This window comes from Triticum urartu, chromosome 2, assembly GCF_003073215.2.
Source record: "Triticum urartu cultivar G1812 chromosome 2, Tu2.1, whole genome shotgun sequence".
Classification (NCBI taxonomy): domain Eukaryota; kingdom Viridiplantae; phylum Streptophyta; class Magnoliopsida; order Poales; family Poaceae; genus Triticum; species Triticum urartu.
The window spans coordinates 523,491,713-523,508,373 of record NC_053023.1 but is presented as its reverse complement, the minus strand read 5'-3'; the positions used below and the strand labels follow the sequence as shown (position 1 = coordinate 523,508,373).

The 16,661-nt window shown below is 46.1% G+C and overlaps 2 protein-coding genes across 15 annotated transcripts; both read right to left on the bottom strand.

Moving 5' to 3' along the window:
* Nucleotides 1–4,769: 4,769 nt before the first annotated feature.
* LOC125538447 (esterase C25G4.2-like) lies at nucleotides 4,770–7,829 on the bottom strand. Of its 14 annotated transcripts, none has more exons than XM_048701713.1 (8): nucleotides 6,576–7,829; nucleotides 6,361–6,501; nucleotides 6,230–6,271; nucleotides 5,973–6,102; nucleotides 5,774–5,895; nucleotides 5,503–5,628; nucleotides 5,268–5,346; nucleotides 4,770–5,174 (listed from the first exon to the last, which is right to left on the bottom strand). In XM_048701713.1, exons 1-5 carry the CDS (start codon nucleotides 6,966–6,968, stop codon nucleotides 5,858–5,860), a joined length of 744 nt encoding a protein of 247 aa, XP_048557670.1. In that variant the 5' UTR covers nucleotides 6,969–7,829; the 3' UTR covers nucleotides 4,770–5,174; nucleotides 5,268–5,346; nucleotides 5,503–5,628; nucleotides 5,774–5,857. The 14 variants fall into 14 exon arrangements, with proteins under 14 accessions (XP_048557670.1, XP_048557664.1, XP_048557665.1 ...); XM_048701707.1 differs by having other exon boundaries at nucleotides 5,422–5,628; nucleotides 5,774–5,875; XM_048701708.1 differs by having other exon boundaries at nucleotides 5,774–5,875.
* A 336-nt stretch (nucleotides 7,830–8,165) lies between these two features.
* Nucleotides 8,166–10,581, bottom strand: LOC125538448 (esterase AGAP003155-like). The gene is made up of 6 exons (XM_048701715.1): nucleotides 10,231–10,581; nucleotides 9,957–10,055; nucleotides 9,826–9,867; nucleotides 9,554–9,683; nucleotides 8,838–8,942; nucleotides 8,166–8,460 (listed from the first exon to the last, which is right to left on the bottom strand). Exons 1-6 carry the CDS (start codon nucleotides 10,459–10,461, stop codon nucleotides 8,327–8,329), a joined length of 741 nt encoding a protein of 246 aa, XP_048557672.1. The 5' UTR covers nucleotides 10,462–10,581; the 3' UTR covers nucleotides 8,166–8,326.
* Nucleotides 10,582–16,661: the final 6,080 nt, after the last annotated feature.

Genomic DNA, 16,661 nt, shown 5'->3' with positions numbered 1-16,661 from the left:
GATGCCCTAGAAAGCATCCCCTCTTTCGTCTTCGTTCATCGGTAACTTTACTTGGAGCTATATTTTTATTCACCACATGATATGTGTTTTGCTTGGAGCGTCATTTTATTTTCTTTTGTTTTGCTTGCTGTTTGAATAAAATACCAAGATCTGAAATTATTAAATGTTAGAGAGTCTTCACATAGTTGCATAATTATTCGACTACTCATTGATCTTCACTTATATCTTTTCGAGTAGTTTGTCATTTGCTCTAGTGCTTCACTTATATCTTTTTAGAGAACGATGGTAGTTTTATTTTGAAGAAATAGATGAACTCTCATGCTTCACTTATATCATTTTGAGAGTCCTAAACAACATGGTAATTTTCTTTGGTTATGAATTTAGTCCTGATATGGTGGGCATCCAAGAGGGATATAATAAAAACTTTCATATAAAGTGAATTGAATACTATGAAAAGTTGCATACTTGATAATTTTTTGAGATATAAAGGTGGTAATATTAGAGTTGTGCTAGTTGAGTAATTGTGAAATTGAGAAATACATATGTTGAGGTTGGCAAGTCCCGTAGCATGCACGTATGGTAAACGTTGTGTGACAAATTTGAAGCATGGGGTGTTCTTCGAATGATTTCCTTATGAGTGGAGGTCGGGGACGAGCGATGGTCTTTTCCTACCAATCTATCCCCCTAGGGGCATGCGTAGTAGTATTTTGCTTCGAGGGTTAATAAACTTTTGCAATAAGTATATGAGTTCTTTATGACTAATGTGAGTCCATGGATATTGCGCACTCTCACCCTTCCATCATTGCTACCCTCTTCTGTACCGTGCATTGCCCTCTCTCGCCTTGAGAGTTGGTGCAAACTTCACCGATGCATCCAAACCCCGTGATACGATACACTCTATCACACATAAACCTCCTTATATCTTCCTCAAAACAGCCACCATACCTACCTATTATGGCATTTCCATAGCCATTCCGAGATATATTGCCATGCAACTTTCCACCGTTCCGTTTATTATGACACGCATCATCATTGTCATATTGCCTTGCATGGTCATGTAGTTGACATCGTATTTGTGGCAAAGCCACCATGCTAATTTGTCATACATGTCACTCTTGATTCATTGCATATCCTGGTACACCGCCGGAGGCATTCACATAGGGTCATATTTTGTTCTAAGTATCGAGTTGTAAGTAAATAAAAGTGTGATGATCATCATTATTAGAGCATTGTCCCATGTGAGGAAAGGATGATGGAGACTATGATTCCCCCACAAGTCGGGATGAGACTCCGAACGAAAAAAAAAGAAAAAGAGGCCGAAAGAAAAAAAGAAAAAAGAGAGAAGGCCTAAATAAAAAATGAGAGAAAAAGAGAGAATAGACAATGTTACTATCCTTTTCCACATTTGTGCTTCAAAGTAGCACCATGATCTTCATGATAGAGAGTCTCTTATGTTGTCACTTTCATATACTAGTGGGAATTTTTCATTATAGAACTTGGCTTGTATATTCCAGTGATGGGCTTCCTCAAAATGCCCAAGGTCTTCGTGAGCAAGCAAGTTGGATGCACACCCACTTAGTTTCTTTTGATAAGCTTTCATATATTTATAGCTCTAGTGCATCCGTTGCATGGCAATCCCTACTCCTCGCATTGACATCAATTGATGGGCATCTCCATAGCCCGTTGATTAGCCACATCAATGTGAGACTTTCTTCTTTTTTGTCTTCTCACATAACCCCTATCATCATACTCTATTCCACCCATAGTGCTATGTCCATGGCTTGCACTCATGTATTGCGTAAGGGTTGAAAAGGCTGAAGCGCGTTAAAAAGTATGAACCAATTGCTCGGCTTGTCATCGGGGTTGTGCATGATGGGAGTATTTTGTGTGACGAAAATGAAGCATGACCAAACTATATGATTTTGTAGGGATAAGCTTTCTTTGGCTATGCTATTTTGATAAGACATAATTGCTTGGTTAGTATGCTTGAAGTATTATTATTTTTATGTCAATATTAAACTTTTGTCTTAAATCTTATGGATCTGAATATTCTTGCCACAATAAAGAAAATTACACTGATAATTATGTTAGGTAGCATCCCACATCAAAAATTCTGTTTTATCATTTACCTACTCGAGGACGAGTATGAATTAAGCTTGGGGATGCTTGATACGTCTCCAACATATCTATAATTTTTTTATTGTTCCATGCTATTATATTATCCATCTAGGATGTTTTATATGCATTTATATGCCATTTTATATGATTTTTGGGACTAACCTATTAACCTAGAGCCCAGTGCGAGTTTCTGTTTTTCCTTGTATTTGAGTATCATAGAAAAGGAAAACCAAACAGAGTCCAATTGACCTGAAACTTGATGGAGCTTATTTTTGGACCAGAAGAAGGCCATGGAGTAAAAGAGTTGGGCCCGAGGAGTCTCGGGCTGCCCACGAGGGTGGGGGCGCGCCCACCCCCTGGGCGCACCTCCCTGCCTCGTGGACAGCCCGGAGACCCCCCTGACTTGTTCTCGACGCCAAAACCTCTTATATATACAGAAACTTCCAGAAAGAAACCTAGATCGGAAGTTCCGCCGCCAGAAGCCTCCGTAGCCACCGAAAACCAATCTAGACCTGTTCCGGCACCCTGCCGGAGGGGGGGTCCCTCTCCGGTGGCCATCTTCATCATCCCGGCGCTTTCCATGACGAGGAGGGAGTAGTCCACCCTCGGGCCTGAGGGTATGTACCAGTAGCTATGTGTTTGATCTCTCTCTCTCTCTCGTGTTCTTGAGTCGGCATGATCTTGATGTATCGCGAGCTTTGCTATTATATTTGGATCTTATGATGTTTCTCCCCCTCTACTATCTTGTGATGAATTGAGTTTTCCATTTGAAGTTATCTTATCGGATTGAGTCTTTAAGGATTTGAGAACACTTGATGTGTGTCTTGCATGTGCTTATCTGTGGTGACAATGGGATATCACGTGATCCACTTGATGTATGTTTTGGTGATCAACTTGCGAGTTCCGTGACCTCGTGAACTTATGCATAGGGGTTGGCACACGTTTTCGTCTTGACTCTCCGGTAGAAACTTTGGGACACTTTTTGAAGTTCTTTGTGTTGGTTGAATAGATGAAACTGAGATTGTGTGATGCATATCGTATAATCATACCCACTGATACTTGAGGTGACATTGGAGTATCTAGGTGACATTAGGGTTTTGGTTGATTTGTGTCTTAAGGTGTTATTCTAGTACGAACTCTATGATAGATTGAACGGAAAGAATAGCTTCGTGTTATTTTATTACGGACTCTTGAATAGATCGATCAGAAAGGATAACTTTGAGGTGGTTTCGTACCCTACAATAATCTCTTCGTTTGTTCTCCGCTATTAGTGACTTTGGAGTGACTCTTTGTTGCATGTTGAGGGATAGTTATATGATCCAATTATGTTATTATTGTTGAGAGAACTTGCACTAGTGAAAGTATGAACCCTAGGCCTTATTTCAACGCATTGCAATAGTTTACGCTCACTTTTATCGCTTATTACCTTGCTGTTTTTATATTTTCAGATTACAAATACCCATATCTACCATCCATATTGCACTTGCATCACCATCTCTTCGCCGAACTAGTGCATCTATATAATTTATCATTGTATTGGGTGTGTTGGGGACACAAGAGACTCTTTATTATTTGGTTGCAGGGTTGTTTGAGAGAGACCATCTTCATCCTACGCCTCCCACGGATTGATAAACTTTAGGTCATCCACTTGAGGGAAATTTGCTACTATCCTACAAACCTCTGCACTTGGACGCCCAACAACGTCTACAAGAAGAAGGTTGTGTAGTAGACATCAGTCTTCTTTGAGGGCCAATTCCTGCATCATCTCCTCCAGGTTACCTTTTCCTTTACGATCAAATGCTGAAGTACTTCCATGGGTTGCCATCGCGAAAAACCGATCTTCCACGGAGTAAAACCCTAACCCTCCCGAGGTAGAAGATCGATCCAGGCCTGGGAGGCGGACAGAGCTACCCCCATGGTGACCCGAGATCAGATCCCGCCTCTGCCGGAGAGAAGGGAGGTAAAAGTCTCAACGTCGCTAGAGGCGGCGAGAGGAGGCGAAACCCTAACTAGAGGGAAAAGGCGTTGAGAGAGAGGTGTGTACAGTTACAAGTGCTGAGCTTTGGTTGCACAGTCGCCGCTATTGTTGGGCCGGAAACGTGCCCTTTCTGCAATCTGCTGCCAGCCGGCCCAGACAACGTGCGTTTTAGAGCAACTTCAACCATAACCCCAGTTCAAAAAAGAAAAACAAGAAAAATTGTCTAAAAGAACATAACCTCATATTCTTCACTGAACACCATTTGGGGTTCTTATTGTCTATTTTGAGGCCCTCATTTTCACATGGCATTCCAACCGTAGCTCCCAAATCCTCTCTGTCTCTTCCCTTTTTACATTAAAAAACAAAATGAACAATGGTGGGCGGTGGCAAGTGACGACCGTTGGCGACGGCCAACTGCAGACGACAGACAATTGAAGGCAATGCACGATGAAGCTCGATGCCGACGGTGATGGACGGTCAAAATTGGGTAGTCAATGGCGGCGGGGATTGATTTAATGCCCCAAAAGAATGCTCAAGAAAATGTTATAAAATTAAAAAAACTGCTTGATTGTTTGAATAGTGATTCAATCTAAGGAGGTAATTCATATTGTTCATAACTTTTTAGAATCACCAAGCACACGCACACATGCACGCCACTATACACACGCACATCTCAAGACTAGAGCATTGTATTATCCGGTTTTGAGTTAAACAAATATCGACGTTTTGAGTTAAACAAATATCGACGTTTTGAGTTACACAATTATAGATAAGAACATTGTCTTGCGCCAAATTTCTTTTGAAACAATGAGCCTCCTCATCGATTTTCATCTATTACATGAAACTAAAGAGTGGAAATGGCAAAAAGAAAAAGAAAGCCTGGGAACATATGAGGCAGACAGACAACAACTACACGCAGGAAGCTTGAAACACAGCTCTGCTAGGCCTAAGCAAAAACCGGAAGTTCATATTTGAGCTCACACACCCAGAGCACGCAAAAGAATAGAGCTCAAGCAGATCCTCCTAGCCCCCTTGCATACGCCTATCCCAACACCTTCTTGATCTTCAGAACTGTCCCCTGCCAAATGAAATGGCTTTCACGATCTCCACTATTTAGTTAAATCTCAAAATGCGACCGCTTCTTATTCATAGGAATGGAAATGGTAACAACCTAATACATTTCTGCAGCCTTGTGTTAAACGGTTATCGTGGTCTTCAAATGTCAGTCATCCATGTTACTTCCTCCGCTCCTAAATATAGGTCTTATTAGCGATTCTAATATGAACTACATTGGAGCGAAATGGATGAATTTACATCTAAAATACCTCTATATACATCCATATGTAGTTCATATAAAAATCTCTAAAGGATTAGTAATATTTAGAAACAGAGGGAGTAGATGTTACTACTACTAGTCTGCTATGCCATAAACTCATGAAACAGAGTGGCGGTCAGCACAATTGATTAATCTCTCGCCAGATCCCTTTCGATCTTGTCAAGGTAGCTGAGCATCGCCTGGAGGCCCTTCTCGTCTGCAAATGTCGAGCACACAGAAAACAAAATGTAAACCAGCAAAACTCAGTCAATAACCTTCCCTTGCTCTTTCTGAACGTTCCGGTCCCGTTCGGCCATGAACCCAAATGCTCTCTTCCAAATCTACGGGCCAGGCGCGCTTACCGAGTCTGGGGACCGTGTGCCCGGCCGGGTGGCGTATGACAAGCGGATCCACGAACGAGTCCGCCAGCTCCTCGCCGTGGGCTTTCACGAAGTCACCGTCGCCTGCCCGCAAATAACTGCAACTTCAGCCATATATTGCAGATTTGCAGTTGTTCACTTCTGCTGACAATTGCTAAGATGATAATAACATGGCAGTTACCAATGAAATGAAGCGAAGCGCAGTTGATCTTGTTGGCGTACGCCTTGGCGGCCAATGCCGGGGACTGGATCTTCGCACCGGATATGATCATAACGTACTTCACCCTAGGAACCCTGTTCAAGGCCAGCCCCTGCCATAGAAGAACACAAGAACAGAATGTTCAGGTCGATTAAGCCGCAACTACGCATTGACAGATAGCAGTGGATCCAGCAAGTAGCATGAACTGCAGGAGACGAGGAGGACGATTAACAACTCACTTGTTGCTGGAGCCCAACAAGCGCGGCCGACAGGAGGGCGCCCTGAATATGATGATCACATCACAGTATTACTCATCAGTTCATCGGTGTAGTATGAATATGATGATTGATGATTTGAAGTAGTTTACCACCTGAGAGAAGCCGAACAGTCCGTCGAACGGCCCTTGTCTCACCATCAGCTCCTCGATGCCGGCCAAGCACTCGCCGAAGTTCTTGTACTTCAAAAAATCCTGTCCCGAGATCGATCGATCGATCCCGGGTGTGAAGTGATCCTGTCTGTCAGTCTAGCTGAAAAGTCAACCACGCGCTACCTAGTCTGACTCTGACGGAGGCCCGCCGGACTGACCTCGCCGGCGAAGCGGCACCACTCGTAGTAGGGCGGGTCGAAGACGCCGCGCACCGGGGAGTCGCCCTCGGCGGGGAAGGGCGCGTCGGGAAAGGCGAGGTCCAGGCGGGACGTGACGCCGGCGGGCCACCTGTCCGCCACCTGCCTCCGCATGATCTCCCCGCTGGTGCGGAACCCGTGCAGGCACAGGAACCGCGGCGCCGGCCGCCTCGCCGCTCCGTCGTCTAGTTCCAAGGCCCCTACGCCGTGGCGCTGGCAGCGAGCCACGGGCGGCTTTCGAGCCGTTGGGAGGCGACCGCGCGAGAGCGACGGGGCGGGGGCCTGCGTGTGACGCCGGGCGTTGCTCGCCGAATTGAAGACGATGTGACCACGGAGGTGAGCTGCCGCGGCCATCTCTCCCGAGTTTGGATCGCTGCTGCGCTCCTCTGGTTTGTACGTATATGGTGTAGCTTGCGCCGCGCTATTGCTTCTGTATGGTTTGCCAATCGGGTGATTGCATGCTTCAATTTTTTTGATTGGCTTGGAAAGCACATAAGATGAGATGGCTTTGGTGAGTGTTGGCCGGGGCCGTCTGTTCTTTATTTCTGTACAGTTTTTGTAAATTGTACAGAGTGTTCTTTCTTCCTTAGCTTAGCTTATTCGACATGTATTTACACGGATCATGTACTTCTATTTTTTTCTCTCCTCATGTTATTTGTTAGGGAAAAACTTACCTTCTACCGGCTGATTGCGCGCACCCGTCCGCCGTCTCCGTGGCCATCCGATCTATGCTTTATCAGACGGTCGAGAGCACTCCCGCGTCTTGCTCGAGGCGTGTTCGTTTCCTGCAACTCACCTCTTGTTTCAGGACAACCCTTCCTGCAACTGGATAACAGAAGGAGGGTTTCATCCCATAGAAGTGTGGGCTCGCGTGGCTGGGAGTGTGAGCGGCTAGATTTGGGAGGGCGGCAGACACGGCGGCGCAAGGCGTTGGGCGACCGGGGCTTATCCAACACGGTGGCGTCGACGACTGGCTCGGGATCGACGGTGGCTGGCGACGACTCAAGCAGGTATGGTTCAGAGGTCCCTTCTCCCATTTTCTGGCCGATGTGGCGATGGTGGTGCTCCCTGCTATTTCTCTTATTTCTGCAACAGAGCATTTGTTGCGGGGAGTAACCAGTGGGCATATGGTCTTGTTTCTGTAATAGAGCGTTCGTTGCAGAAAGTAATGAATGGACATGTAGTCTTGTTTCTGTAACAGAGTGTTAGTTGCGGGAAGTAACGAGTGGACATGCAGGGCGCGGACACTACATCAGACAGCTATCAGCTCGGCCATCCAACGATCATCGGGGCGGCGGATAATATGTAAATATCAGCGTAGCAGTGCCCTATTTGTTAATAGAGTACTGTAGAGATACAGTATCAACACGAGAAAATATACTAGGTCCATAGGACGTGAAAGAGTAGTGGCAAAAAGCTAGACGATAGCTATCATTATTGAGTACTCCCTCCGTTTTTAAATATTTGTCTTTCTAGATATTTTAAATGGCTATCACATACGGATGTATATAAACATATTTTAGAGTGTAGATTCACTCATTTTGCTCCGTATGTAGTCACTTGTTGAAATCTCCAGAAAAACAAATATTTAGGAACGGAGGGAGTAATAAATAATCACACTTGCAACAACACAAAACTAAGGAGGTCACAGCCGTGTGATTTGCCTATATACGGATTTGATGTGTATTCAGGCACTAATCCTTGAGGTGGTATCAGATGCACACTTCTTTTTCGTCAACATCAGCGGCTGCTTCAGCCTCGGCCTCAGCCTTGACGGATGGAAGTTCAGATATCTCCTTTTCCATCTTGTCAAGGAAACGGGACATGACTTCCAAACTCGTCTCATCTGCATAAAACAACAAGCGTGATTTTACATCAGAAAGTTTATAGGGCGTTCATATCGATGCAGAACGGTGAACCAAGAAACTGACAGGTCGCTTAAACCCTACGAGCTATTTAAATTTCTTCCATCCAGAAATATGTTCAGCAGGTTCACATATCAAACTCTGAGTTAGATGGAAAGAGCAATACTGCAGTTTATTTTCCAGCTATAGTTTGTGATCCCGTGGCCTCCAATCACAAATATCTGATGTTCACAGTTTACCTACTGATCTCTTCTGAACTCTTTTAATATCAAAACTAGCACTACAACTGGATCGATATTCACTGCCTAAATTTACGCCGTTCAGAGGAGCTTTGGCAAATGGAAATATGAGAGCTTACCAACGAGCCTTGGGACCGTGTGGCCCTTTGGGTGACGTATAATGAATGGATCCACAAATGACTCTATGAGCTGTTCACCATGGGGTTTAAGGAAGTCATTGTCGCCTGCACATGAAATAAACCGGTGTGTTAATGGTCCCGTGTTACTTGCTCGCTACTCAGTTGACCTAAGAAGGCTTAAAATCTTACAAAATAAACACTCAACATGGAATGACATGAGAATTTGACTATCGACTAAAATACCCCCAAAAATGGTGTCATCAGATAATATGTTAAAGCTTGATCTCACACACACACAATATAGATTGTTCAGAGTGTAAACTATGTCATGGATGATCCTATGGTATATCCTTCCTCTGTAAATTATCCCCTAAAAATATGCTGTGCACCATCATTAGAATATATCGAGCTCTTGGAGGTTTTTTCATGAGTACTGTCGTTAGGATGCATAAAGCCTTTGGAAAAAAAATTGTAAGCATGATACAAAAGAATCACACAGTTGGTGTGAGTACTTTAAGTACATATCCTAATCACATAATAAACACTGGAACATAACTGCACATGAGGTATACATGCCGGCTGGAAAATAAATATGATAAGGAGACAGCCATCCGCACACACCGCCAAGGAAGCAGCTGGGAAGATACGCTAGCCAACAACCAACCAGCATGGCAACTGTAAAGAACAGGTCTGTGAAGAACATATGGAAGTACTACCGAGGAAGTGAAGCGAGGGGATTTTGATCATGTTGGCGTAGGCCTTATCGGCTATTGCGGGTGAGCGGAACTTGGCGCCGCCTATGATTATGAGGTACTTGATCTTAGGAACTCTAGTCAAGGCCAATCCCTGCCACCAAAACACAGAACGGTGAGCTAAATAAAGTTGCAGCTCCAGCAGCAATTCAGCATACTCTATCTTAGGAAGAACTACTAGTGGAACAGTCGAACTGGAGTTGATGTGGTAAGGCTATCATAATCCATCAGCTTACTTGTTCTTGGAGCCCCGGAAGTGCGCCAGATAGAATCGAGCCCTGGTATTACCATGACAATTTGCACTCGTTAATTGACAATTTAGTGACAACAAATATGTTTAGGGAAGAGGTGATCCCAGTCTTGTTACCTGGGAGAAACCCATTAGTCCATCAAAGGGCCCTTCTTTGATCATGAGCTCCTCGATGTAAGCCAGGCATTTGTCGAAATTCCTGTACTCCGTGAATCCCTGTTTTCAAAGCGCAAAAAAGCTCCATGAATATAACGGGGGTAAAAAATAAACTCAGATCCGCAGGGCCGACATTCTGGGGCCGAACTTGGACGCACGAGAGAGATTGGGAAGAACAGATCGATGAGGCAATGGGGACATGGGAGGAAGGGAAGGTGGAGGGAGGCGGGCGGACCTTGTCGAACTGGAACCACTCGTAGTAGGGCGGCTCGAAGATGCCGTGGACGTCGGACTTGCCCTCGGCCGGGAAGGGCGCGTCGGCGAAGACGAGGTCGAGGCGCGCCGTGACCTCGGCGGGCCACTTCCCCACCACCTGCTTCCGCATGATCTCGCCGCTGGTCCGGAAGCCGTGCAGGCACAGGAACCGCGGCCGCCTGGCCCCGACCCCGCCGGCGAGGCTGCCCATCCGCGTCTGCCTGGAGCCTGGCGTCTGGCGTCTGGACCGTCTGCGTGCACGCGTCGGCTGGTGTGTTTTTTTTTTGTTGGAGGCCGGCGCTCGGGGAAGGGGCGCTGGTGGCCGTCCGTCGCGTGCCCGACGGTTTTTATTCTGTTGGGTGGGAGCGTGGACCGCGTGGACGCTGGAGCCTGGAGGGGGGTGGAGCCCGCTGCGCTTTGCGGTGTCGTGGGGTGTGGTTGGCGGAGCGAGTGGCGCTCGCGCGCCGCACGTCTGCACGACGCGGGTGAGCCGTGAGCCGTGAGGCGAGTGTCTGCGTGGGTACGTCGACGCTGACGTCTCTGGGCGTGCGGGGCCCACGGGCCGGCGAGTGGTTTGTGCCGCACGTGGACAGGAGGGCAAGAGAAACCCATGGATTCCGCGTGATTCCAGAAACTTAACCTCGAGAATTAAAAAAGCTTGAAACGGAATTATTTGTGAATTTTAAAATTATTTGTGAATTTTAAAAATGTTCTTAAATTTAAAAAAACACAAAAATAAAAAAATTCATGAATTCCAAAAAATACTCACCGTTTTATAATTGATCATAATTTTTAAAATGTTTGTGGTTTTTTAAATCAAATGTTTAAAATGTTTGTAACTTGAAAATATTCACAATTTTGATGAAATATTTATGATTTTGAAAAAATGTGCAAGAATTGAAATATATTCCCCATTTAGAAAAATATTGGTGAATATTTTTTAAAGGACACAAATATAAAAGCAATAAGGAAAATAAAACATGAAAAAAGGTAGAGATAAAAGAGAAGAAAAACCCGAAGCTGGCCTAATAGTGCCCGCTAAGATTCGAGTTTGCTCCATAGCCTCCACGCTATGCACGGAATGTGAATTGCTATAATAACCCTTGAAAAGAAAATAGAATTAATTCTAAAGTTGAAGGACGACATGACCAAGCGTGAGTAAGCCTCTAGGACTATGTATGTTAAAACAAAAATTGCATACATTTTTTTTATAGATTTAACAATTCATTAGGGTGTGTATGAACCCATGTTCATCGGTGTATTTGTGTAGAAGATTGGCAACAAAACGTATCATGTCCACTAGAAAAACAAGAACATATCTTGTGCTTTCTATTTAGAAGTTGCTTCGTTCTTTCTTCATGAAATTCAAAACAATACATGGAATGGTAGGTCATGATGTAATCCTACAATGCGGTGGAGAAACAATATTCTCTCAATCACCCACGTGATCCTTTTTTCTCTTTCAAGTGTCTAGTTTGATTGACTACTCATATGAAGTACATCAAATTCAGTATATTGGCCTAACCAAAAACAGAATATTTCACATAAAACAAAAGGTTACATCTAGTTAGTCCGAAATCGTCATCGCTCACTTTAGAACAACATAATAGCTTAACATTTTGTGTTGCATATCAATTTTTCTCCATACTTGTGGCCAAAAAACTAACACAATGTGGACCATACTTAACGTTTTGAAAATAGCCACACGAACCTGTGAAAATTGCTAGTTGTGCACGGGCACCATGGTGCCCGTTTAAAAAAACATTTTCTACAACGCCAAAAAATGATATTTTTTTTGTAAACACACACACGTATATTATGTATGTGCCAAATTTAATAAATTTTACTTTCACATGTGGCATACAAAGAAAAGACAAATGTGTAATTTCAAATTGACCCCTTTTCTGTTTTTGGGCTGGAATTTGTTTTTTTGTACAGCTTAAAAAATACATTTTTTCTAAAAAAAATCTTGGATCCGTAGTGAACAGATACAAGTCTTCACAGAATTTATCTCCATTTTTTTAACTTATAAATATGTTTTTTACATTTTTCAAACTAAAGGGCACCATTACTTGGCACTCCATGAACCTCCCATCTCAGTATAGAAGAATGTTACATCGTTTGATGCATTGTGGTGAGGTCACACAACCAAGATGCTGTACCGACGCTTCTTCATTGTACCGGACGACAATCCGCTGGATTAGAAGACATAAATTCGCAGGACTAAAACACCATATGATCCTCGGTGTTGGCCGCGATGTCCTCAGCAAGACAGGCACCTCCACCGACGGGACACTGCGCCAAGGATACGTTTCTCCTTTTCCTGCTGATACTCTTCAGCGTGATTGTAATTCATTGAGTTATCCTAGGTAGGTGCTCTAATATGATTTAGAGTTACTCCCTCCCTCCGTTCGGAAATATTTGTCGAATAAATGAATGTATCTAGACATAATTTAGTTCTAGATACATTCATTTCTAACCATTTTTGTGACAAGTAATTCCGGACAAAGGGAGTATATTGTAAAACCCATCTGCACAGGGGGAAACATATAAACAAAAATTCCATTGAAACAGAAATAACAAGGATGAATCAAAGCAATGAATAAAGAAAACTTTCTTTATTTTAATGTGTTTGTTTACTCATTTTAGTTTTTATATAGCCCATACTGAAGTATCCAAAACATCTTGTAATTCAGAGCAGGCGTGGTATTTGTTTTCCTATAGTTTTGTTAATGCAAGTCGACGTCGCGCAGGTAAGTTAGCTTGAATTGCTCGACTCGTTATGTGGCCCTCCCTGCCTGCGCTTCAGTGTAGTTGTGTTTGGTTAATTTGGTGGATGGCCGTTGCCGGTTGGAATGTGATGTTTGTCTCTGACACTACATAATTTACTCCCTGCCTGTACTGATGTGTACGCGACCATCACCCATCTTTTTTTTTTGACAGCAGTGACCATCATCCATCTAACCATCTTTTTTTAGCATCAGTACAGACACAAGCGCTCATATACACGCGCATACACTCACCCCTATGAACGCACACACGCACACGCACACCCTACCCCTATGAGCACCTCCGAGAGACTGAGCCGGCATATCATCTTGAGATTTACGAAGTCACCGTAGGCGCCTCGTCGTCGACGGGAACGTCTACTCCCACTGAAAACGCATCGCCGAAAATCCTGAAATAAATGCAGAAATAATGCGAGCACCAGGATTTGAACCCTAATGGATTGGGATACCACTATCCACCTAACCAACTCAATCACAGGTTGACTCGCATCACCCATCTAACCATCTGTAGCTGCAGGTAAATCCATCCCTCGTGCGCTTCAATGCTGCCAACCCTCCAAAAATGATCCTCAGAGCATCTTCAGTCGAGCCCCCAAGACGCTTTCTTCAAACGATTTTTTTGCGCCGGCGCATAAAAATTGGCCCAGTCGCGTCCCCAGAAGCCCAATTTTCGCCGGCTCGGGCTGAAATTGGCGCCGGCGGATCCAGGCCGAACCCGGCGCACTGGGGGCGCGGTTTTTGACGCGAAAAAGCCGCGGGCCCGCTGAGTCAGCGACACTCGCCTCGTCGTTCCGCGAACGCCTCGGTTTCCTGCGGGGAATCAATGCCAAGGCTGCCGCCGGTTAGCCTTCCATTGATTCCTCACGGGGCGGCTCTTCACGGGCGGCGCGGCGCCGCCTCACTCCCCGCCCCGCGTACACACGCCTCCCCGGCGGCTATAAAAAACGTCGCCCCACCCTCGTCGTTGGCCACAGACGTTGTGCTCCCTGTCTCTCTCTAGCGCCGCCGAACCTTTCTGTCTCTCTCTCCGCTGCCGACGAACCTCTCCTCTCTCCCAGCTGTAGGATCGAAAGTATGTCTAGAGGGGGGTGATTAGACTACTTGACCAAATAAAAACTTAACCTTTTCCCAATTTTAGTTCTTGGCAGATTTTAGCTATTTTAGGACAAGTCAAGCAATCATCACATAATTCAAGCAAGCATGCAAAGAGTATATTGGCAGCGGAAAGTAAAGCATGCAACTTGCAAGAATATAAAGGGAAGGGTTTGGAGAATTCAAACGCTATTGGAGACACGGATGTTTTTCCCGTGGTTCGGATAGGTGGTGCTATCCTACATCCACGTTGATGGAGACTTCAACCCACGAAGGGTAACGGTTGCGCGAGTCCACACAGGGCTCCACCCAAGGGCAACGGTTACGCGAGTCCACGGAGGGCTCCACCCACGAAGGGTCCACGAAGAAGCAACCACCCACAAAGGGTCCACGAAGAAGCAACCTTGTCTATCCCACCATGGCCATCGCCCACGAAGGACTTGCCTCACTAGCGGTAGATCTTCACGAAGTAGGCGATCTCCTTGCCCTTACAAACTCCTTGGTGCAACTCCACAATCTTGTTAGAGGCTCCCAAGTGACACCTAGCCAATCTAGGAGACACCACTCTCCAAGAAGTAACAAATGGTGTGTAGGTAATGAATTCCTTGCTCTTGTGCTTCAAATGATAGTCTCCCCAACATTCAACTCTCTCTCATAGGATTTGGATTTTGTGGAAAGAAGATTTGAGTGGAAAGCAACTTGGGGAAGGCTAGAGATCAAGATTCATATGGTAGGAATGGAATATCTTGGTCTCAACACATGAGTAGGTGGTTCCCTCTCAGAACATATGAGTTGGAATTGTGTATGTGTTCTGATGGCTCTCTCCACGAATGAAGAGGAGGTGGAGGGGTATATATAGCCTCCACACAAAATCCAACCGTTACACAGTTTTCCAATCTCGGTGGGACCGAATAAATAAACTCGGTCTGACCGAAGTAGTAAACCTAGTGACCGTTAGGAATTTCGGTGGGATTGACATGCAACTCGGTAGGACCGATTCGGTTAGGGTTTGGGCATAACGTAATCTCGATGAGACCGATTACACAAACTCGGTGAGACCGAGTTTGGTAACTAGCTAACCAGAGAGTTGGTCAGGCAAACTCGGTGGGACCGATTTGCTCTTTCGGTGGGACCGAGTGGAACTCGGTGAGACCGAAAAGTTACAAAGGAGAAACACTGAGTTTGCATTGCAATCTCGGTGGGACCGATTCGCTCTTTCGGTGGGACCGAAAAGTTACGAAAGGGAAACAGAGAGTTTGCAACCCCATCTCGGTGGGACCAAGATCCTTATCGGTAGGACCGAATTGCTAGGGTTTGGCAGTGGCTAATGACAATTGAAACTCGGTGGCGCCGGATAGGAAAAATCGGTAGGACCGAGTTTGGCTTAGAGTTTAGGTCATATGTGGATATGGGAAAGTACTTGAGGGTTTTGGAGCATATCATTAAGCACATGAAGCAAGAGGCTCATTAAGCAACACCTCATCCCTCCTTGATAGTATTGGCTTTTCCTATGGACTCAATGTGATCTTGGATCACTAAAATATAAAATGAAGAGTCTTGAGCTTTTGAGCTTGAGCCAATCCTTTGTCCTTAGCATTTTGAGGGTTCCACTTTCACATCCATGCCATGCCAATCATTGAGTTTTCCTGAAATAATCATTTTGGAATAGCATTAGCTCAATGAGCTATATGTTGTTGTGAATTACCAAAACCACCTAGGGATAGTTGCACTTACACCAGCCCATCCACGACAATGTGCGAGCGGTTCCCCGGCGACGGAGCGGCGGCCAACGGCTTCGGCCGCCGCTCGCTGCAGACGTGGGAGGCGTACCTACTGTTCGAGGCTAACATTTCGACGCCTCCAGACATGCCCGCTGGGCCGACAGGATGAAGGCTCGGCGCCGGAGGCGTCCCCATCCCCCCTGCCGGACGTCGTCGCACGTCCTGATCACTTCGCCGGCGAGGTCGACCGTGTTCGGTCGTCGCTGACCGAGGAGCAGCGCACCTCCCCGCAGTACGCCGCCAACAACCACGAGGCGTGGGCGGCATACTTCCAGCGCCGTCAAGAGCAACGCTTCGCCTCAATCAACAGGGCACCGGTGGTGGCGGGCGACCGGTGGAACAGCGAGGGGCGACGGCTGTGGTGGTCCGTCCCCGGCCGGACGCTCCGCGAGGTTCTCGTGTACCTCGAGGGCGGCAACAACCCGCCGCTCACATACCCTCGAGGGCCGGCCACCGCTCTGGTGCCCCGCCGCGGCGCCGGGCAATGGATGCCAAGGAGGTTCATCTCCGGCTCGTCGTCCTCGTCCCGTTCCTCCTCCCACTCCTCGTCCCACTCCTCCGGTTCTCCGGCGGTGTTCGGCATCAAGGCCGAGCCTGCAACGGAGACCCCGCTCGGCCGGCGCACCCGCCCGACCGGCATCGTCATCAACGAAGGCGGCGGCCGCGCCTCGTCCTCGGCCCCTCCCCGACTCGTCAAGCCGAAGACAGAGCCAGGGCTTCCTGTCGTGAAGACGGAGCCCGGGCTCGCC

Bases quoted from the DNA above. Each gene is read 5' to 3' on its own strand.
- LOC125538447 (XM_048701701.1), bottom strand. From the start codon at position 6,968: ATGGCCGCGGCAGCTCACCTCCGTGGTCACATCGTCTTCAATTCGGCG. The intron at 6,272-6,360 runs GTGGTAAACTAC...CATCATATTCAG, and splicing joins GACTGTTCGGCTTCTCTCAG to GGCGCCCTCCTGTCGGCCGC. The intron at 6,103-6,229 runs GTGAGTTGTTAA...CTTCTATGGCAG, and splicing joins TTGTTGGGCTCCAGCAACAA to GGGCTGGCCTTGAACAGGGT.
- LOC125538448 (XM_048701715.1), bottom strand. From the start codon at position 10,461: ATGGGCAGCCTCGCCGGCGGGGTCGGGGCCAGGCGGCCGCGGTTCCTG. The intron at 9,684-9,825 runs GTAAGCTGATGG...TTTTGGTGGCAG, and splicing joins TTCCGGGGCTCCAAGAACAA to GGATTGGCCTTGACTAGAGT. The intron at 8,943-9,553 runs GTAGTACTTCCA...TTTCATGTGCAG, and splicing joins CCCCTCGCTTCACTTCCTCG to GCGACAATGACTTCCTTAAA.